Raw genomic sequence first — 21,088 nt, 5'->3', positions numbered from 1 at the left:
CATCAGACCTCCGATACGTCTTCCGCTAAGGGAGAATCTTCTCTCGCAAGAGGAGGGTTGAGATCTCCATCCAGAGGTCAGTACTCCAAAACCTTCACGCTTGGTTTCTGAAAGGTTGAGGTTCAAGGATTGGGACCTTCTGGATGATGTGATAGAGGTGTTGCATTTGCTAGTAGGCCAGCAACAAAGTCTCTATACCGTTGCCATTGCAATACGTTTTGTGACTGGTGCAGAGACCGGAATGTTGATCCTTTTCAATGTGAGACACCGGATGTTCTATTCTTTCTGCTTTCCGTGGCACATAAAGGTTTGAAGGTTGGTACCATTAAGGGTTACCTTGCAGCGCCATCAATTTTTAAGCGCTCATCAGATGAATGTTCCTATTTTAAGATCCCTTTGGTCACTCAGTTTCTGAAAGGGCTCACGAATGTGTTCCCACCTTCTACATTCCAGGCATGGGACCTCAACTTGGTTTTGAAATTCCTGATGGGTGCTCCTTTTGAACCATTGCACTCATGCCCTTTAAGGTTATTGACCTTTAAAACCATCCTGTTTGTTGCTCTTACATCTGCTAGAAGAGTGAGCGAGTTGCAAGCTCTTTCTTCCAAGCCACCCTTTACTATATTCCACAAGAACAGGGTTGCATTGAGGGTGAAACCCTCCTTTTTGCCTAAGGTTGTTTCAGAGTTTCAGCTACGGCAAAAAATTGTGCTACCAGCATTCTATCCTCCTCTGCATCCTAGCAAGGAGGTGGAAAGACTTCATTGGTTGGACTCTAGGAGGGCGTTAAGCTTTTATGTGTCCAGGATGTCCAAATTGAGAGTGGACAACCAGCTCTTTGTAGAGTATCCAGGACACAGGCTAGGCCAGGCTGTTCCCAAACAGACCGTGTCTAGGTGGATCATCCTAGCTATTTCTGAATTCTACAGGCTGGCAGGCAAGGAACCTCCTGAGGGTTTACGGGCTCATTCCACCAGAGGCATGGCCACTTTGTCTGCCCTGCAGAGAGGTGTCCCTATTAAGAACATCTGTGATGATGCAACGTGGTCATCCATACACACGTTTACCAAGCATTACTCCTTGGATACTTCCCACGCTCTGGATGTCACTTTTGGTAAGGCAGTCATTTATCCTGCCTTTTGAAAATTCTACATGTCTATGTTGTCACCTTCCACCTATCATGGATACTGCTTTGGGAGTCTGTCAAAGATGAGGAATAAGTTGGAGGACACAATCCATTCGAAGAACAAGTTACTTACCCCTGGTAATGTTCTTTCGACTGGATGTTCCTCCAACGTATTCCTCATCGCCCTCCCAAGTTACCCCTCTTTTGGAATTTCCCATGCTATTACAGCTTTTGCTCCAACAAGGCTGAGTACTGTCCTGCCCGTGTTTATGGATACGTCTGCTACACGAGAGTGGAAAAAAATGAACTGAGGCCAACGGGCGCCGTGTGCGCTACTTATACCATCCGATGACATCACCCTCAATGGAGGCCTTCGAGGGACATCGAAGCGACGCCATCGACGCAGGGCGCCCTCTGCCGAAATGTTTTTCCGAAGATGGACTTTACATATCAAAGATGAGGAATGCGTTGGAGGAACATCCAGTCGAAAGAACGTTACCAGGGGTAAGTAACGTGTTCTTCTGGAACAATCAGGGCCCTCCGTGATGTCCACAGACATGGGACGCTTCCGCTGATTGGATGGTAAAAAACGTGAGCTGCGTCAGATATTTTGAAACGCTTGCCAGCACAACATTGCACTTGTCAAACTAATGAAACAATCTCTGAGGAGGTGAAGCATGATGAGGATGGGATGGGATATGGCCATAAAAAGCCAAAAAACAGGTGTTTTTTCATTTCTGTTCGGGGACAGTCCTGTGATGTTCGCAAACATCTCGTTTGGTGAAAAGCAGATGGATGGCTTATGACGTTGGCACCACTCAATGAAACTGCATGTAATTTTGCAAAATCATTCTAGACCTGACCTTGAATGGTTCTGCAAAGATTGGTGCTGGTTTGCCAAGAGGGAGCAAAATTATAGGGCTGCTCCCCAAATATTTGAAAGGCTTATAAATTTGATGCCATTTGACGAATCTGCACAAAAGTTTGCAAACAAGATTTTAGACCCAGGTTTGAATGTTTTTGCAGGGTTTGGTGGGATTTTGTCAAGTCAACAGGGGGCAAAATTGGAGGGGGGCCTCAACATTTTTAGATGGCTTATAACTTGTTGCCGTTTGACGAATGTATACAAATGTTTTCAGAAAGATTATAGACTCTACCTTGAATGTTTGTGCAAAGTATGAATGGATTTTGTCTTGTGGGGGCTAAGTAATATGACTATTTTATGTACGTACATTTTGACACTTTTCAAACAATAAAACATGGACAGATTTGCAGCAAACTCGTACAAGGAACATTGGCAAGGACCTGAAAGCATGGTTTTGCGAATGTGTCTGTGTTTTATTTTTTGCCAAGTGTCATAATGTAGGTACAAAAAATAGTGATATACCTTTGGTGATTGAAGTATGTAGCCTGTGGCCATGGGTAGTGGCCAAAGGCTATGATCCGGACAATCTGGGTACTGGCCATGGCCACGATGGACCAGCAATGGGGTTAAAGTGGGCATGGCCACCATAGATTGGCTATGTGGTAACGTTTTTCGAAATCAGGATAGGCTTTATGGGGGTGGCTGTAGTTATATGGAAGACTGGACCCATCTTTGGTCTAGCAGGACTCTTCTAGGTGATGTCTGTATGCTCCAGCCTATTCACACCTCTCTATCAGATCTGCAGGTACCTTCTGTTATTAGGGCAGAGGGGTGACTGAACATGGATTACTACTCTCTGTATGAAAAGCCTGCCCCTCTTGGCAGCTTTTTTGCTCTACATTGCATAGAAGGCACATTGACAGGTGTGAACCACAGAGGCTTAGTGTGTTGATACATGGGGCGTGCTATGAACATTTCTCCTATAGAATGTGTGTGATACTGTAACATCTATGAAAGCATGCCATCTTGTGAGGGATCAGCGTTAAGTGGTTGAGGGGGGAGATCAGTGCTGATGAGCTAAAGCACCTGAAGTCACTTGCACAGATACTTATGCTGTGCTAGTGATCAAATAAGAAATCCAATACAGTTGAGAATGGTTTGCGTGGGTGTCACGTGGCAGTCCCCGTGACCAGCAGACCTCTGACAACTCTGGTCCAATTAGAGCACAGGGCATTTCTCTGGATAAGTGGGTGAAGGGGCTTTTTGTAATTGAGAGGTTTAACATCGCAAAGGTAATAATAAAAGAAGGCAACCCCACAACAAGGCGTCAGACCAAAGAAACTGAGAGAAAATGTGTTTTAACTGCCGGGGAACGAAGAGAACAACCACAGTAGAAATGGTGTGAAACAGAAACAAAGGCATATTGCCACTGAGAATACAACAGTACAATCTCACACCGTCTACAAACCATGGAATGGGCACATTGGTTTTCGTCCTTATCCTCCATCAGCCTCTGTGTCTCTGCTGGCATTGTTGTTAGGTTTCTTGTAGATGTGCTGGCATATCTTGTCATGCATTGTTTCATCTCTCTTTTCTCTCGTTCTCTTGCAGGGCCTGCGAGGCACTCCAGGGACCGATGGCGCAGAAGGAAAGCCTGGTACACAGGTTCCCATTCTATACTATACTAAATCATATACAGTAATGGGACTTTTGTGTACCTGCCAAGTGGGAGTCTGGATACTTCACAGAATGTCAGACTGCATAAAGCAGTCTTGTGGTACTAACACCTGCTCCATTCTTAGTACACAAATTCTCCTGCAATAGGCTGTCTGGCTGGTGGCATACTGTAAAAAGGTTGTAGAATTCCTGGCTGTATAAAGAGGTACTGTATACTGCGCTAGTATTGGCATTTCTCTGCTCAGTGGAAGTAAATGCACAATCCTCACAATAAGTGGTTGCCATAATGGTGTCTTTCAAGACTTGTGAGAGAATCATCTACTCTCACTATGTGACAACTGTCTACCTGGATGCCGCAACTCCGGGCGAGCAGAGGTGTTGGAATGGTAATGTATGCTTTCCACCGATTCTGTGTGTATTTCAAGTCATCTCCCCACAACTGCCCACTGTTCCATCCTGTTGTGCGCTCAGGCTTGGCATGTGAGGCGGAATGTTGGGTTAGAATCGGATGTTTTCTTGATGCGCGGCACTCCAGTTGATTTGGACTTCAACTCCCAAGAACCTTTCGAAACCTTATCTGTGGTGAAGAATCACTGGAGTCTTAGTCCAAATCAGATGGAGGGCCGCATAATGAGTAGCCATAGTTTTAAAATACAGTCTTTTGCAGCATGAAGCTGTTATAGATTCCCATGCTGGGCCTACTCCAATCATGGGGTGCTTTGGTAAAAGATGGTATATAGTTTTCTTCAAAAGCTATGGATCTGTGAGTGTCCCCCCCCATGAGGTGGAGCAGAAACAATCTCTCATGCCTCGATGCCATTTGACATGATATTTTCTACTTCAACATTTGCTCGAAAGCAAAGCCACCGTGGGAAAATCCAAGCAGTGACATTGGAAAACAGAACCGAAAAGTTGGTAGAAAACACCTTTTTTGGGGGCGGGGTGAGGGGAGAAAGGGCACTAATTCAAAACATACGGAAATGAATGTTGTTTTGCAAAAGTACAAAATTATGAGTTTATGGAGCATATCAAATTGAAACTCCTCCCTTTGGGATTTGACTTGTCTGCAACAAATAGGGAAACTCGAGATGTGTGACCTGCATTTGTAAATGATTACACAAGACAAGATGTGAGCTAAGGGCTTCCAACAAAAGTAAGAGCAGAAGAGGAAAAAGGCAAATGCTCGGTGGTGTCCAACCGCACACTCGGTGGTGAAGCCTGAAAGCGTGGATGTTGGTATGCTATGCAGGATACAACAAGGGCTCATTAGAGGCCGATGCTCAAAAACCAAAGCCAGAAGCCACTGGAAAAAGTAGTCAGGTCATGTAGGTGGTTACAATTCTGAATTTGCTGCAAAATACCAGGGGTTAAAATTCACCCCCCAAATGCAATAAGCATACAAGGCCCCCCAAACTCAGTGGTTACAAAATCTCAAAAGCATGACAAATACCTGGCTAAATTGGAACAAGATCACAAGGCCTCATATTTGTATCCCTTAAATATACGCATTTAATGCTATTAGCTAGAAAGACCTCTCACAACGTACAACCTCAATAAACCATTGGAGGAGAATACCCAAAGTAATAGGGATTCCCTACAAAGTAATAGTCTCACTGTTTCCTTACTTCAGGATTCCCGCTCTCTCTTTCAGAGATATTTGGAATTTCTCCTTATCGAGATATTGGGACCGTGGACGTCAATTCCCCCATTGCCAAATTCTTTCCTTTTCTTACTTGAGTATTACCAGCGTCTTCCTCTGGGATTTTCAGGATCCAGGACACCTTCTTCAAATGTCTGGGGAATGTGGGTGTTTCTCTACTCAAATGCACTTCAGGATTCACAACTTTTCCTCCAGTGGTATTGGCAGCCTGGACTGTAGTTCCCACAACACGCTCTTCACTTCTTGATAAATACTCTGCGGTACTGGGAAGGAGGACTTACTTTGCAGCATTCACTGTTTATTGACTTTCTTGGTTATACCTTCTGAGTCCTCCGGGATCGGACTCTCCTGATCTGCATTTGAGCTGTAACTCTTTGTTACATCCTTTGTTGCTTCATCTCTGGAGCAAGGGAACTCTGGTGCAAACTCTCAGTATGTGATTGATTTCACCATGATCATGGACCTCTACTCCCTGGTTCCACCTCGTCACCTCTCTCTGCTTGGTGTGGCCTCTTGCATTTGCCGGGTTCAGCGATTGGGGGTCTCTTGTGGGGCCTGCCGCTTCTGCTCCCCACTTGCAGCTTGACATCCAGGTATTCTGCCAGTTGAGCTTAGTTCTTCACCTCCTCACTAGTGCTGACCTTCTCTGTGTCACACACAGGCAAGAGTTTCCCCTGACTCGCTGTAAGCTTTGCAAACTATTCTGTTGTCAGGCTGAGAGGTCCTGTATCCGCGGAAGCTGCTGAACCCCCGACAATCCCCCTGAGATGTATTTCCCAGAACTAGTTTTCAATACAGCTCTGTAAACTACACCCCAAAGGGAAAGGGGGAATGGGACAACAAAACAACACCAGGCAGACTGCGTCAAGGCTAATCAGTGCTGAACCTGCAGAGGATAAAGAATAACATATACACTTCCTTAATTCACTTACTTAACCTTATGAATGGGAAGACATTAATCCTTAACTAATAATTGAGAATCCTACCTGGTTCTTCTCTTGAAATTTCTTAGAGAAGCGAATAAGAAGCTGAAAATCTCTCTTACTTGCGATACTTGAAATTCCCAGCAACTTCTTACATTAGGCAAAACTGGAAGTCTTAGTTCTTTGTTTGTCTTTTTTCCAACATGCACTGGTAGTTCAATTAGATGGTCTTTAAAATGTTCTTTCTTGTCATTTCAAAACTTTTCAAACTATTTATAATTATCTTGAGTCTTTGAATCCTTGAAGAAAGAGGAAACACGTGCTAAATGCACACGCAGGTTATTTCCATTTAAATTATCGATGAACTTCACATAGAAATCTTCCTGGTTGAAGAACACGCGCAAACGGATGAAGACGCGCGATCAAAATAATCCACACGCGCAAAAAATCCACATGCGCAAAAAATCCACACGCGCAAAAAATCCACACGCGCAATAATCCACACGCGCAATAGTCCACACGCGCAATAATGTTCTCCTGCGAGACACGCGAAATAAAAACACCCGCGCTATTAAGTTCAAACGCGACGAAGTGATTTTCACGCGCAAAATCACTCGCGATGGAAAAAACACACGCGCACTCACATGGCACGCGACGAACAGATTCTCGCGCTTTGTACACCCGCGCTAAAAATCACACGCGCTTTGTATTTCACACGCGCTTTGTATTTCACACGCGCTTTGTATTTCACACGCGCTTTGTATTTCACACGCGCTTTGTATTTCACACGCGCTTTGTAGTTCTCACGCAGCGTATAGTTTCTCGCGCTAAGGATCACCCGCGCTATAAAATCGCACGCGCTCTTTAGTTCACACACAGCGTATAGCTTTTCGCGCAAAGGATCACCCGCGCAATAAAACACACGCGCGTTTAAAATTGCACGAGACCAACATCTACTCGCGCTCGGAATACACACGCTAGAAAGCACGCGCTCACTTGAATTCGCACGCGACAGTCAAAATCTCGCGCTAAGGAACACCGCACTGGAAACACAAGCGTACTCCGGTAGTTCAATAGTCTTAGTAGAAACACTACTTTTAACGAATTTTCAAGGAGAATGTTATTAAGATGAACAGATTTACAGTAAAAAATAAAGTCACTTATCTCCTGAGCGTATTCACAAAGATTTCCTGCTTTTCCTATCTTCAAAAACGAATTCCTGCCAGCTGAAAACTTCTCCTGAAACCCCCAAGAAAGTAGCCGCTCAACTGCTGAGATCTGAAGGATAAAATCCACCAGGCCTAATACTAAAGCAGGAGCAGCCACTGAACACGTCCTCTCAGATGGGGTTTTGATGATGAAAGGCACTGAGTGACAGTTTAGAATGTTCATTGTTGTTCAGCATTGTCTTCTAGCCAATCAGAGCTGTCACTGTAAGGCTCCATCTTGCCTTGGGTCAGAACCAGGATTCTGAATCAACAAGTTAAGGCCTAACCAACTATAATGGAAAACTTCCCACCCACACAAAGCTAATCTGAAAAGGATAAATAATAAAAAGGAAACTTGAATAAGAGAAGGAAACCTGACATCTGTTTAGCGTCGGCCCCCTCCACATTCGTTTCAACAGCATCAGGCATCTTCTGAGCTTCATCCCTTCATACCGACCAGCCTTTTCTCCTTGGATACCGGCACTTTTCATCCTCCTGTGATGTCATTGGTTTCATCACATGAACACAAGGGTGGGAAAAATACTAATCTTTATGGCACTTCTTTTAGGGACTCGCCGGCAGCTTCCTCAGTGTACCCCAATCTCTTTCGGGAGAGACACTTCATCTATGCAAGAAAGGCATTCAAGGTTACAATTGATGAAAGGTTTGACTGCAAAAGGGCCACTCACTAGTATGATGCCTATATGCCTTGGCAACAATAGCACTATAGTGCATTAGCCGGGATTTGCTTGCACATGGGAACATCCAAAGTGCTTTCTATGGGGAGAGATTGACACAAGGAACACACCTGTGACAGGAAGTGTTTGACAGAGGGAAGTGACATCAGAGTTATAACCAGTCTCTGGTGCTAGGCTGCACATGGGACACAACAAGGGGGACTTCAAAATCAATGATCATGAGCCCATGGGAAGTGGAATAATATAGTGCCTATATCAGCAAGTTCATAGAACCTCACTGGAAGGGATATGTAATCAAAAGAGACATTAATTTTGAAGCCCAATACCCAAAGTGACCATCACTGCAGAAACATAATTGACAGGATGGGGAGTATACATATGCTGTATGCCTGCAGAATCATCACCTTAGGTGCATCATTGATAGGATGGTGAGTACACAGATGCAGTATTCCTGCAAAATCACTCTAGGTGCATCATTGATAGGATGGTGAGTTCGCAGATGCAGTATGCGTGCAAAATCATCAACTTAGACATCATTGATAGGATGTGGAGTATGCAGATGCAGTAACCATTGATAGGATGGTGAGTACCCAGATGCAGTATGCCTGCAAAATAATCAATGCAGATATATCATTGATAGGATGGTGGGCTTTCAGATGCATTATGCCCACAGAGCGGGTGGCATCTACTAGAGATAAAATACAGCTACTGGAAGAAGGTGGACTGAAACCTTTTCTGACTGCCAGGTAGACAAGCATTCAAGCCACTGTGCACATCATCACATTGCACAAGGAAGCAAACCCCCACATTTATTTTTTATTGGAAGTGGCACAAGTGTTTGATCCTTCAGCTATCTAAAGTGAAAAAAGGAGACGAAATACTCGAAGACACAGTTACCTAGCAGACACATTTTACTGATCATTTCAACAGTAGCACACATTGGAGTGGAGTCATTGGATGTTTCATAAACTGATTGAAGAATCCGAACCTATATTGTTCTCTTCACAAGGGTGATTTTCAAGTGTTAGTAAATGGTCTCAATTCACCCTCCTCGCTTGTTTCGAGGGAAAGCTGATATGGGGACCTTTGCCAGCATGGCCCAGACCAACATTCTTCTTTTAACATCTCTAGGAATCTTAATTCTCAAGAGCAAACGCTGTACGTACCACCGACATGTCCCAATGAGAGCTTCTTATGTGAGGATTCAAAGTATTTGTAAAAGGCTTTCAGCAGATGGGCATCTCACCAACACAAAGTAAACCTGTTCATGCGCATTAATTATATTTGGCTAAATATCCCGTCGACTGTACTTCAATCGAAAACACTGAACAGGATAAGTCACCTTTTCCAGGTCATGCAAAGGTTCATAAAACAGGAGATACTGGTTTTGTGGAAACCACGGGGAGAGTTGTGATACCAACACACCCACCAGCGCTAGTGTTTCAGCTTTATCGGTTCCCCATACATTCATGGAGACATCATTTCAATCTTCATGGTATCATGAAACAAACATAGAATGTACTATTCTTTCTCTTAACTCTCACACCATTAACCATGGTCATATAAATATCATTGTGGTACGATCCTAGCCACAAGTACCTTTTACAGGTGTTCCTGACGGTTACATGTGATTTTAAAGAATCACAAAACAACAAATGAATTTTTAACTAACCAAAAATATCTAAAAAAAATGACACATTATTTTTCTTTGTTTTTGGGGGGTTCCCCTAGCCAAACCCCCCTTTTTTATTCATACTTTTCCCCCACCCCTAAAACTACTATTGCCATTTCCAACTAGACATATATCGTTTTTAAAAATGCAGGTTTTTTTAATAGATGTTTTGGGTTCGTTAAAAATTGCATTTGTTGTTTTGTATTTGTTAAAATCACTGCATACCGTTCCTGACATCCCGTTTTAGCCTAATTAGTGAGTTAACAATCTTCTTTGTAGGTACTAGCGAAAGTATGCTTAAATAGTGGCCTCTTCCTGTTAACGCCCTCACTAAAGCGATATAACTAGATTCATTGAAGAGTGTATCAAAGTACGTTATTGACCAGCAAGTAAACACTAACATTGTTGATAACTGTTACAGTGCACTTCGGAGTAAGGCAAGCAATGTGGCTTTCATAGCGAACACTTACAAAAAAAGGTAGCAGGCGCTCCTCTCCAGAAAGAACATGGCATGATAACCTGTTCTGAGATGAGAGTTTGCAGCACACGCTTTTTGCACACTGTACCTTTCACAGATGGGAAATTGCCATTTGCATATCAGTCTTTGTCCCGCCCACATGGGCAGTCCAGCACCGAAATGCTATGGCAATTCCTCTCTGAACAAGAGTACCAACAGCAACCCCATACACGTGTTTCAGCCTTGTTGGGCCTCATCAGTGAGGTGAAGCCGTGCCTCTCTGAGCACAGTGAGCAGGGTCTCCACGTCTGGTTACCAATCTTCTTTGTAGGTACTAGCGAAAGTACACTTAAATAGTGGCCTCTTCCTGTTAACGCCCTCACTAAAGCGATATAACTAGATGAATTGAAGAGTGTATCAAAGTACGTTATTGACCAGCAAGTAAACACTGACATTGTTGACAACAGATACAGTGCACTTCGGAGTAAGGCAAGCAATGTGACTTTCATAGCGAACACTTACAAAGCACATATTAACCACATGGAGCTTCATACATATGTTACATCTATGCCTGTCCCCGTAAAATGCACATGCTGGTACAACCACTACAACAACCAAGCTATAAGGGGGCACTGATTGTTACTTTATGCTTGTCATTAAAGCTGATAACAGATTTACTCTGTAAAATAAACTAGGCAATTATCTGTAACTGTAGATTTGCAGCCTGGTTTCTGTTAGAGTCACAAACAGCTTGCCAATGCTATCCATGTGGATGCAGAATATTGTAAACAATGCACATAATTCCAGCGCTTACACCGCATGGCTGGCGAAGACAGAGTGTGACCATCTCTAATACGTGTCCAGCTGCAGTAGTAGTGATACAGGGAAGTTTCATCTTGGATATCATTAGAGTTTGAGACAATGAGCTTGCGCGGGACTTCCTCAGAGTTCACGTTCCTTATGAAACATTGGAGCCATGCACAGTCTGTTGTGTTGGGTTGTCTTGGGTTCCACATGATCTCACCTTAGACTCGGGTGCATCTTGCGTTTGCTTCAGCCGCCTGCTCTTACCCTACTGCTTAAGGCAGACCTAGTTTGGCATGTCTTCATTCCTCAAGTAGCACTGAAGCCACACACTCAGCCTCTGCTCCCAGGTTCTAAGTTACTGACCCTGAGACAAGAACAGCATGTTCTGTTTGACCCCCATAGAATGCAGGTCCTCCATCAGTATTGATGACAAGCACTGCATGGTGTGATGGATTGCTTTAGGGTCCATATTTCTCCATCAATATTGGAGGCCTTCAGAGCATGTTGTGCTGGATTCCTTCACAGTCCCATCTACTCTGTCACTACTGGAGGCCCGTATAGCGTGGTGTGCTGGATTCCTTCACAGTTCCGGCTCCTCCGTCAGCCTTAGAGGCACGTATAGCGTGTTATGCTGGATTCCTTCACAGTCCCATCTCCTCCGTCACTACTGGAGGCACGTATAGCGTGGTGTGCTGGATTCCTTCACAGTTCCGGCTCCTCCGTCAGCCTTAGAGGCACGTATAGCGTGGTGTGTGGATTCCTTCACAGTCCCGGCTCCTCCGTCAGCCTTAGAGGCATGCATAGCGTGTTGTGCTGGATTCCTTCGCAGGCCAGGCTCCTCTGTCAGTATTAGAGGGATGTATATCGTGTTGTGCTGATTTCTTGACTGTCCAGGCTCCTCCGTCAGCTTTAGGCATGCACAGCATGTTTTCCTGGATTGCTTCACTGTCCAGGCTCCTCTGTCAGCTTTAGGCATGCACAGCGTGTTGTGCTGGTTTCCTTGACTGTCCAGGCTCCTCTGTCAGCTTTAGGCATGCACAGCGTGTTGTGCTGGATTCCTTGACTGTCCAGGCTCCTCTGTCAGCTTTGGAGGGATGCATAGCATCCTGTGCTGTATTTCTTTAGAGTTTGGGTTCCTCCATTAGTAGTTGAGGGTTTGTATAGTGTTTTATAGTCCAGGTTCCTCCACCAGTGCTGGACACATGAGCAGCATATTGTAGTGGATTCCCCATATGTGCAGCTTCCTCCCTGCACATTGCACAGTGTGTTTTGTTGCATATCAGTGTCAGTGTCATCCCACATTGTCAGAGTATCCATGTGTGCTGTGAGTCACCTTACAGTGTGATATAAAGGGTGCCTCTGATCCTTATTTTCTCTCTTGTATTCCTCTTCAGGGTGCGCCCGGTGCTGTGGGCAGTCCAGGCGGTAAGGGATTGACGGTAAGTCTAATGTAACTTCACTCCTGCGTTGCTTCTGATCCTTGAGTTGAATTTACGCCCACCTATATCCACTCTGTCAGCGGTCTCTACTTTTTTGATAGAGCCTTGTCACACCACACAAGGGCTGGTCCAGCAGACGATAGTATGCAACCCTCCAGTAGAACCTTCATGTTTCTAAGGAATCTCTGATTCTCTTGCTTTGGATTATCTACTGTGCAACCAAAACACTATACTCTATTCAAAGAATTACACAATGCAACCTTCTGGTTGCAACATGCCGGTAATGTTGTAAAATATCACCTTCACACCCAGTGCACATCCTTGAAAAATGACTGACCAACAAAAAAAGTTCCTTTTATCATTGTGCTGGCCTGTTCTGGGAATTATCCCACCCAGGTGTGTTCTGTTGTGCCCTTGTAGTTTGGTGTGTGCTTTTCTTCTCCATCTTCCTGGGTCTGGGGATAATGAAAACTCAGTCATTATCTTCGGCTTAACCTACCCATGGTTGTCTTGGTGAAAGGTACGAGTGTGCAATAGTGGTGTCACACTATCATGACTTTGTTTTTTCACTTCAGGGCTTTGGAGGATTGCGGGGCGACCCTGGCCGGGAAGGTCCTCCTGGCCCCACGGTAGGTACATATTTCTGTTGGAAAGTCCTTGCTGATTGATTGCTTCATACGTATCAGATAGACACATGCAGCAGAGTGACAGTCAGTCCCCATCAGCCAATAGCTTGACAAGACTAGTGGACTAATTCCCACTATGAACTGTGGCAAATCAAATACACTCTTAACATGCCAAGGTTAAAGACAACTACACCCTTATTGGTGCACTTAAAGGGTGTATAGGGTCCACTGGGTTGAATGTTCTTCATTTATAAACACATGCAGAAGAACCTAAACCTACAAATGTTGGATCTGTTTTCAATATTCTTAAAATAAGTCATACAAAATAAAGTACAAACTGTTAGTCTTTCCGTCTACACAGTTACAGAGCAACACGCAAAAGGCGTACAATATTTATGGAATTTACGGAATTCCAGGAAGGGAGGACTGGCTCACCCCACTGACTCTGAAGAAACAGTATAATATCTGCTTGGCTACTTATCAGGGTGGACCAGCACCGTGTTTGTGCCCTGTTTTAAAAAAATAAAATGTCTTCCAGACCTAGGAGGGACAGAATGGCTCCTTACCAGAAAGGTAGATAAAAAGATCTTCAGTGGCTGTAAAAAGGAGCAAACTGTGAAGCAGCTTGATTATCAAGGAACATAAATACCATGCAGTGGCAGAGCGAAGGTTCCCCCTGGAGGGAGGGTCCTGGTCCAGGAATATGCATCACACACAATCAGTACTGGTCACTACTCAGCAACCTGTCATTCTGTACTTTTCCATTTACAGGGTCCTCCGGGGAAACCAGGACACGATGGGGATCCAGGCTCACTGGGAGACAGGGTAAGAGCTTGGAATCCCATAACCTGAAGTGGACAACGGTGGTGGTGATGGGCGTCAGGGTACGGGGGTACTGGAAAAATATGCAAAGATCTTGTCTGTGTCATTTGAACCATAGATCCATGTGTGAGGTATCCTTTACAAGTAGGGAATTTTGACCACCTACTTCTGGAATTGTTTGTAATGGAATCATGTCAATCGGCAACCTACAGAGCCCATGCTTTCTATACAAAGCCAGCAGTAACGAGAAAAGAAATAAAAACACCACAATGTGACATTGGAGCCAAGAACGTAACAAATACATTGTTGACCAATGTCCTTGTTCTCAGTGTATATTTGAGCAAAGGTCATAGAAAAAGTTAGTTTCAATTTTGGCCAATATTGGTTTTGTTGGATTGAAATTGATGGCATCTTGTGGGTCTTGCCAGTCTGACAGGTAAGATAAGAGCGTAAGGGGAAATAAGCAGCAGGTAGGCCCCCTAGAATATCCCCCTCGATGACACTGTCGAAAAGGTGCTTGTCCAACGAGTTGAGAGGTGACTCTCCTCGAAAGAAGAGATCCAAAAAACACTTACGATCCAGGGGTGGTTCATACCATTCTTCATCTTCATCCAGAAAGATAAAGAAGGGGCACCATAGATCTCCCTCCACTTCCTCTGATTCCTCACCCGAAAGAAGAGCCTGCCCAAGCAAGTCGGTGACTCCTGCTGAATGGGAGGTGTTCACACAAGAAATGCTGAAAATCTTCGCGAAAGTGGCCCAACCCATCGAAGGAGAAAACGAAAAGCCATGATCCTGTAGCCCGACAAAGGTCTAAGGCGAAATCTTGTGCGCCTTCGATGCTTGGAACACAAGCCGGAAACCCCTCGAGAACCGTTGAGGTCTCGACTCGACGATAAGCCGTCGAAGACTATATCAAGTAGTTGAGGGCTCCATCAATGTAAAAATCTTCAAGACCATCAACGCCATTGGCATCAAAACCATTGATGCCAACTGTGTCGAAGACTTCAATGCCATCGACGTCGAAGTTATCAACGCCTGTACCTACAAAACCTTTGATTGTCTGGAAGGAGGTTGAAAACATATAAACCTTTACCCAGAAAGGATTTTTTCAAGTCTTTATTCTCTATTTTTGAGGAACATGAACCATCTGACAAAGATACTCCTCCATTTGGTTTGGAATTTGGCACACCCAATGGCCCTCATTACAAGTGAGATGGAATTTTGCTAGTGATTCTGTGGATCCAGTGGCAATGTACATCACAACATCACCGGAACTCGCATTCCGGAAATGATGCGACCGGCATGACGGAAACACGGTCATGGCATGGTGAAATTGGTGGCACAGGCAGCAACAATGCCGGTGGCACCGTTTACGGCATGTCACTCATGGAAACATAGGCACTGGAAACAACATCTTCGCCGGAATTGGAAGTTCGCCGGCTGCCATTGTGGAAAACAATCCATTGAAAATCAACCTGTTCCTGTTGCCATCTGGACATGCAGACACTGGCATCTCACTAGCAGGCATGGCATCTAGGATCCCTGAAAGACAGCAGCGAAAGCCACACTTTTCTAAGCAGGAACTAACCATCCTAACAGACAGCATTGTAGAACATGCTGGTGAGCTGTTAGCAACGGACCACCAGCGCATACCCAACTCAAAAATGCCATCTGGGACGATGTGGCGCAGAAGGTGTAGGATGTGGAACCCGTACCCCACACAGTACGCGACTGCCATAAGCGGTGGCTTGACCTCCGCCTGAGATTCTGCAACCAGCTGTCGGCCCACCGTAAGGAATGCCTGGCCACTGGCGATGGGACCACCTCACCAATTAAACTAATGCCATGGGAGGAGAAATGCAGCAGTGTCCTGCACCTTGAAGGGATCGAGGGAGTGGGAGTGGTGGAGGCTGCTGCAGAGACACCTGGAGAGGGCAGTGAGTACAACGTGCCACACCAAAACAATCACAGCGGGCATGCAAATGCTGGGCACAACACAAAGAGACATGCCCAACTGCATGACACCAGACAACATCCAACCCATACAGTGTCCAACAAACCATGGCTGTTGGGCAAGGGTTCACAAACATTGCCACCCCAAACATCCAAACACACATATGCCTATGAGTACTGGTTGTGTGCAGACATTGACGCCATGAGAAGCACATACACGAGGCATACACCCTCCAAGGCAGCATGCATGCACCTACAAGCCATCTGCCCCTGTGACACACTCACATTCATGCACAAATCAAATGCGCCTTGGTGGACCTGGCCCTGGCATGGCTGATCGCCTACCTGTCAGACCGACACCCCCCAAGTGCAATAGTGCCCTTCTCTCAACTCCACCTCACTACCCACCTATGGCGTCCCTCAGGGCACGATTCAATCTCCATGGCACCCCAACAGCTAACTTGCCCCTCTGACCCCACTCCCACTGTTATGCTGATGACACACCGCTCAACTTCAATCTGGCATCCTCTCCATCCTCTCTCATACATGATTCCTGACTTCTAATCATACTATGTGCTCTGCTGACAATCCCTGCCTGAATGCCAATGAGACAGAGAAGCCCCTCATTGTGACGCCTGCGCCCTGTTACCCACACACTCCCTGGCCACGCTCCATGGGCCCCCTTCCCACACCCCCCTCAGAGGCTAAAGACTGTGGTGTCACCTTTGGCTCATCCCAGACCTCGCCTCCGCACATCAGGGACCCTGGCAAGAGACCCAATTTACAGCACCACCACCTCAGAGGCATCCACCCTTTCATCACCTGCCCCCATAAGCCCAGTGTCTCCAGAGCTCTGGTTCCCACTAGGCTTGACAACAGCAACAACCTCTCCCTCAATCCACCTCATACCCCCTTCGGTCCCTCAAACAAATCCAGAATAGTGCTGTGTGAATCAACCAAGGCCTCAAGCCCTGGGAGTGCCTCCCTTCAGCCCTGGATTCACTCCACTGGCTGACCGCAAAGACCAGACCAATTGCAAGACACACTGCCTCATACACAAGGCTGTCAGTGGCCTGGTCCCCCATGAGTCACAATGGTGCCAGCACATCCTCGTACAGTCACCCCCAGCATCCTAGCCTGAATCTGGCCCACCCCACCCCATCCTTTGCGTTGTACTCCACTCCCCCTTTCACCCCTTGCACCTGCCCCTGTGGCTCCCATCAATACGTGCCCAGACCCTCTTGGCCCCCTCCGCCTGGAGTACATCCCCTCCCATCCCGGACCCTTCACTCTTTCCTCCCCTGCATGACATTGTTCCCTGCACTTGCATGGCAGCAATGACATAAGGCCCAGTACGGCCGAATCTCCTCATTTGTCCACCCATGTCCACCACCAACTTGCTGGTGGCACCTGGAAACACTTTGTGACTGCATGTTGCAAGGCCATAGGATGGCACAGAGGTGACTAACGGCATGCCCATCTAACAAGCACATCAGCTGACAGCGACCAAGGTGGACCAAGCACCTAACAGAGGAGGAAAGCCACGCCATGCAAAACTGCTGCAAAGGCAACACCAGCACCAGCCATGCAAGGCACAGCCCAGTGAGCATGCCACCTGCCCCTGCAGCAACACCTGCTGCCCCAACAGAGGCACAGCCAGCAGCCCCTGCAGCAACACCTGCTGCCCCAGCGGTGGAACAGCCAGCAGCCCCTGCAGCAGCACCTGCTACCCCAACAGAGGCACAGTCAGCAGCCCCGACGCATGGCAGTGTAGGCCAACAGGACGGCCACCCCCTCCCCACACACACACCAGCCTCCCATTCACATAGGTGCATCTACAGAGGACGATGCCGGCAGGAAGCTGGGGACATAACCCAGGGCACCAGAACACACCCCCTACCACCGTCCCTCGTTCAGCCCCTCTGACCTCCACAGCCCACCTCTGCCACCCATCCACAGCATCCGAGACATGGATGCACGCTTACGGTGCTTCGAGAAACGGCATGAGCAGTTGGCAGGACTTGTGCGCTAGCACCTGAAGGAGACCAGGTTGATGAGGGAGGAGACCGGATTGTTGCGGGAGAGCATGCAGGCCACTGGCGGGCACTGTGCACTTGACCTGCCCCTTTTATTAAAGATCCACAGAATCTGGACTTTCTCTTCACATGTCTCATTACTCATTGCAGGAACGCGTTGGCCTTCAGACAATACTTTAAAAAAATGACTCCCACAGAAATCAGTGGAGGTGGCATCACCTCACAATCTCGCCTGGCTCATAAGGGTGCAAAATCCTGGAACGATTCCTGCCAGGCAGTACAACAGGACCGCCAAACACATTCTCAGCACCAATATTGGCGCTTTAGTGCCACCTAATAGCTTAATTGAAAAATGATGGAAAGACCGGGAAGTGTCATGCTAATTTGTATAGACTTCAGGGACCCGTAGAGTGAGGCAATGGGTCCATGTGAGGAAGTCTCTAGACAATATTGTGCCCAGGGTCACACAAACTGCTCCTGTACTGCAAACCCTGAACAACACTCCCTCTGGAACTTCCATGCTGGTGTGCGCACAGTCATAGACATGCCACAAGTAAGACTCGTATGACTCCCAGCCTACAATTGTGGATTAAGTATGTTTGGCCCACATAGGGAAAGGCCTGGTCAATGCACTGCACATGCTGCTTCTGGAGATGTCAGTGTACGTACATGGTACGCAGGTAACGGGTGCTGGCAACTACATGCAGGTTGTTCGCCGTGCACAGCCTGCAGGTGAAGGCTGCACTCCATTTTTACAGCAAAGGTGTCACTTCAATTTGTCAAAAGTATTCCCTAGGAAAAATATTTATATGAGTGAAAGGCAAAGTTCTCTCCCAGACCGAAGGCCCACTATATGTATTTTAATTTAAAAGTTGTAAATCCCACTAAAACACTAAAGCTGATGGAATATGTTGATGATACTGTAAAACCTACAACATCCAAACATGTGCCAGTTTACCCACCTGCCCCCCAACAATGACTTTGCAGATAACCTGATTGGTCCTCCAAGATTAACTCATCAATACCTTAACATAATGGCAAGTGACAGATAATATGGAAAGCAGCAGAATCCTCTTGTCATTGAGAGCAAGAACATTGTTACAGTGCATTACATGGAACATGCCACAAGAGCACATAAAGTATCTTAGATATCAGAGTATGGCCATGTTTTAGTGCCAGTGGTCAGAGGTGTCTACTCTGCCAATAACTTATCTGAATGTTTTCCCAGAGGTGCATGAGTGTTGGAATAAACAGCCGGTTCACATTCCCACACGTATATGGCCCTCTGGCCAAGCAGCTCACATTTTGGAGGTGGCTTACAACACAATCGTCGGAAATTCATGTCACTCCGAAGTGACTGTTACTTCATGAAAGAAATGCAATGGGCCTCATTACGAGTTTGGAGGTAGCCATGCCGCTATTTGCGGCATGGCTGCCTCCAAACTCGGGTCCGGGTTCCCTGAATGGGGACTTACCGGGTCATTCCAACCTTGGAGGACCCGGTATTTCCCCATTCAGGGACGCCATCCCCATTCCCATTCGAGCCCCCATAGGGCTCAATGGGAATGGGGAGGGAGCTAATCACGGGCCTGTTAATAACGGACCAGCCGCCCTAAGCGGGACCCGCTAAAGGACCTCGGAATGCGGCGGTAAGGTGTTAACGGCACCGGCATCCTTACCGGCGCCGTTAACCCCTTACCGCCGCACTCAGAATGAGGCCGAATGTGAATAGCTGTTTACCGTTGGCATTGGGCTGCACTGGATGGGCGTGCCCACAATTTTGACTAAGGTGTTGGTAAACTTTGCACAGGATCATACATAACGAGAATTAGAGTTCTAACGTCTTTATTTACCTTGCAGGGGTTTTCTGGTAAAGAAGGGCTGGATGGACCGCAGGGGCCTGTGGGCATGTATGTAAGTAGGAATAATCTTTACATGATATTGGAAAACCATTCTGAGTGGTGGACAGAACTGAAAGTGAGTGGGAACTATTAGGAACTGAGTTGCACTACTTTTATTTTTCACTGTTAATAGTCCCACTACTTTTTACAAGCACTTTCACGATTCGAGAATGGTTCTTTTTGAAGTTAAAGCATACCTCTTTATTTTACCGCCGTGTGGCCTAGATGACATCTCAGGGAGGATGGACTCCATTGGGCTTCATTTTGGGCCAGAGGAAACTGGAGGAAAACCTGCTAAGTTAGAAGGAATCCCCCATCGCACCCCTGAGTTTTGGAAAACGTGTCAAGTAGTCATCTCGGGTTACTTGCTTAGATGTTATGTATGATAATGGTCAGGCCATTCACAAGGGATGCTACTTTAATATGGGGGGCTACATGGGATGTGTCCCTTCGTGTGTAGTATGAGCCTTTGTCACCTAGACTATTGTAATGTCCTCCGCTGGAGTACTTCAATTACATTGATTAGCAATCTCCATGTGGCTTAAAACCGATTGGTGTCTGGATGTAGGAAAAGCAATCACATCCAAGCTGCTCAAAGCAACCTGCCGTGGCTTCTAGTAAAGTAGATCATTCAGCTGAACATTCTCTGCATCATCTTCAAATGAATCCACACAGCTGCTCCTGCCTCCTTTAAGGATACCATCACACAGTACATCTAAAAATACAACCTTTGTTCTATGGAGGATCTCACACTCTTCATCTCTAGTACTCGCTAAAGGCCAAAGGAGATCAGACGTTCAGTCTCGGGACCCAGGCTCTGAAATGAATTACCAAATTCTATGCAGGACAGCAAGGTTTTTATTTAGTTTCAGGCCCCTGTTGAAGCAGCATCTGCTCAGGGAGGTGTTGGGTATGGGGTTCCAGCACAGTTCAGATCATCAAGTGAAGGCAATTGATTTCACAAAGGCAATATATAAATCTTCAAAATGACTCAGAAATCAAATTTAAATATTGCAGGAGGACCTCCTTTTACCCATTCCATCCATTTTGCTGCCGATCTGCCACTGCCACAACCCTTTGACCCATGTGATGCACCATGCTCCCGCCTGCTCCGTCACCAGCTGGGGTCATAGTTGGACTACTTTTTTAGTAGACTTCTGCGACTGGTGGTGGGTGTGGAACTCACATGTACAGCATTTTGAAATGTCTGCTCCT

The 21,088-nt window shown here is 46.2% G+C and overlaps 1 protein-coding gene across 2 annotated transcripts in view; it reads left to right on the top strand.

Moving 5' to 3' along the window:
* Positions 1-21,088, top strand: part of LOC138471851 (collagen alpha-1(II) chain-like) — a 1,536,387-nt gene that overhangs the window by 1,181,647 nt on the left and 333,652 nt on the right. For both annotated transcript variants that reach the window (XM_069609694.1, XM_069609695.1), the window contains 5 exons: positions 3,603-3,656; positions 12,488-12,532; positions 13,108-13,161; positions 13,930-13,983; positions 19,833-19,886. In XM_069609694.1, the coding sequence (XP_069465795.1) occupies positions 3,603-3,656; positions 12,488-12,532; positions 13,108-13,161; positions 13,930-13,983; positions 19,833-19,886 (261 nt within the window). The remainder of the gene's footprint in view (positions 1-3,602; positions 3,657-12,487; positions 12,533-13,107; positions 13,162-13,929; positions 13,984-19,832; positions 19,887-21,088) is intronic.

This window comes from Ambystoma mexicanum, chromosome 8, assembly GCF_040938575.1.
Source record: "Ambystoma mexicanum isolate Mex_15411 chromosome 8, UKY_AmexF1_1, whole genome shotgun sequence".
NCBI classification, from domain to species: Eukaryota; Metazoa; Chordata; class Amphibia; order Caudata; family Ambystomatidae; genus Ambystoma; species Ambystoma mexicanum.
The sequence above is the reverse complement of the archived record's forward strand: the minus strand, read 5'-3'. Positions and strand labels throughout refer to the sequence as shown.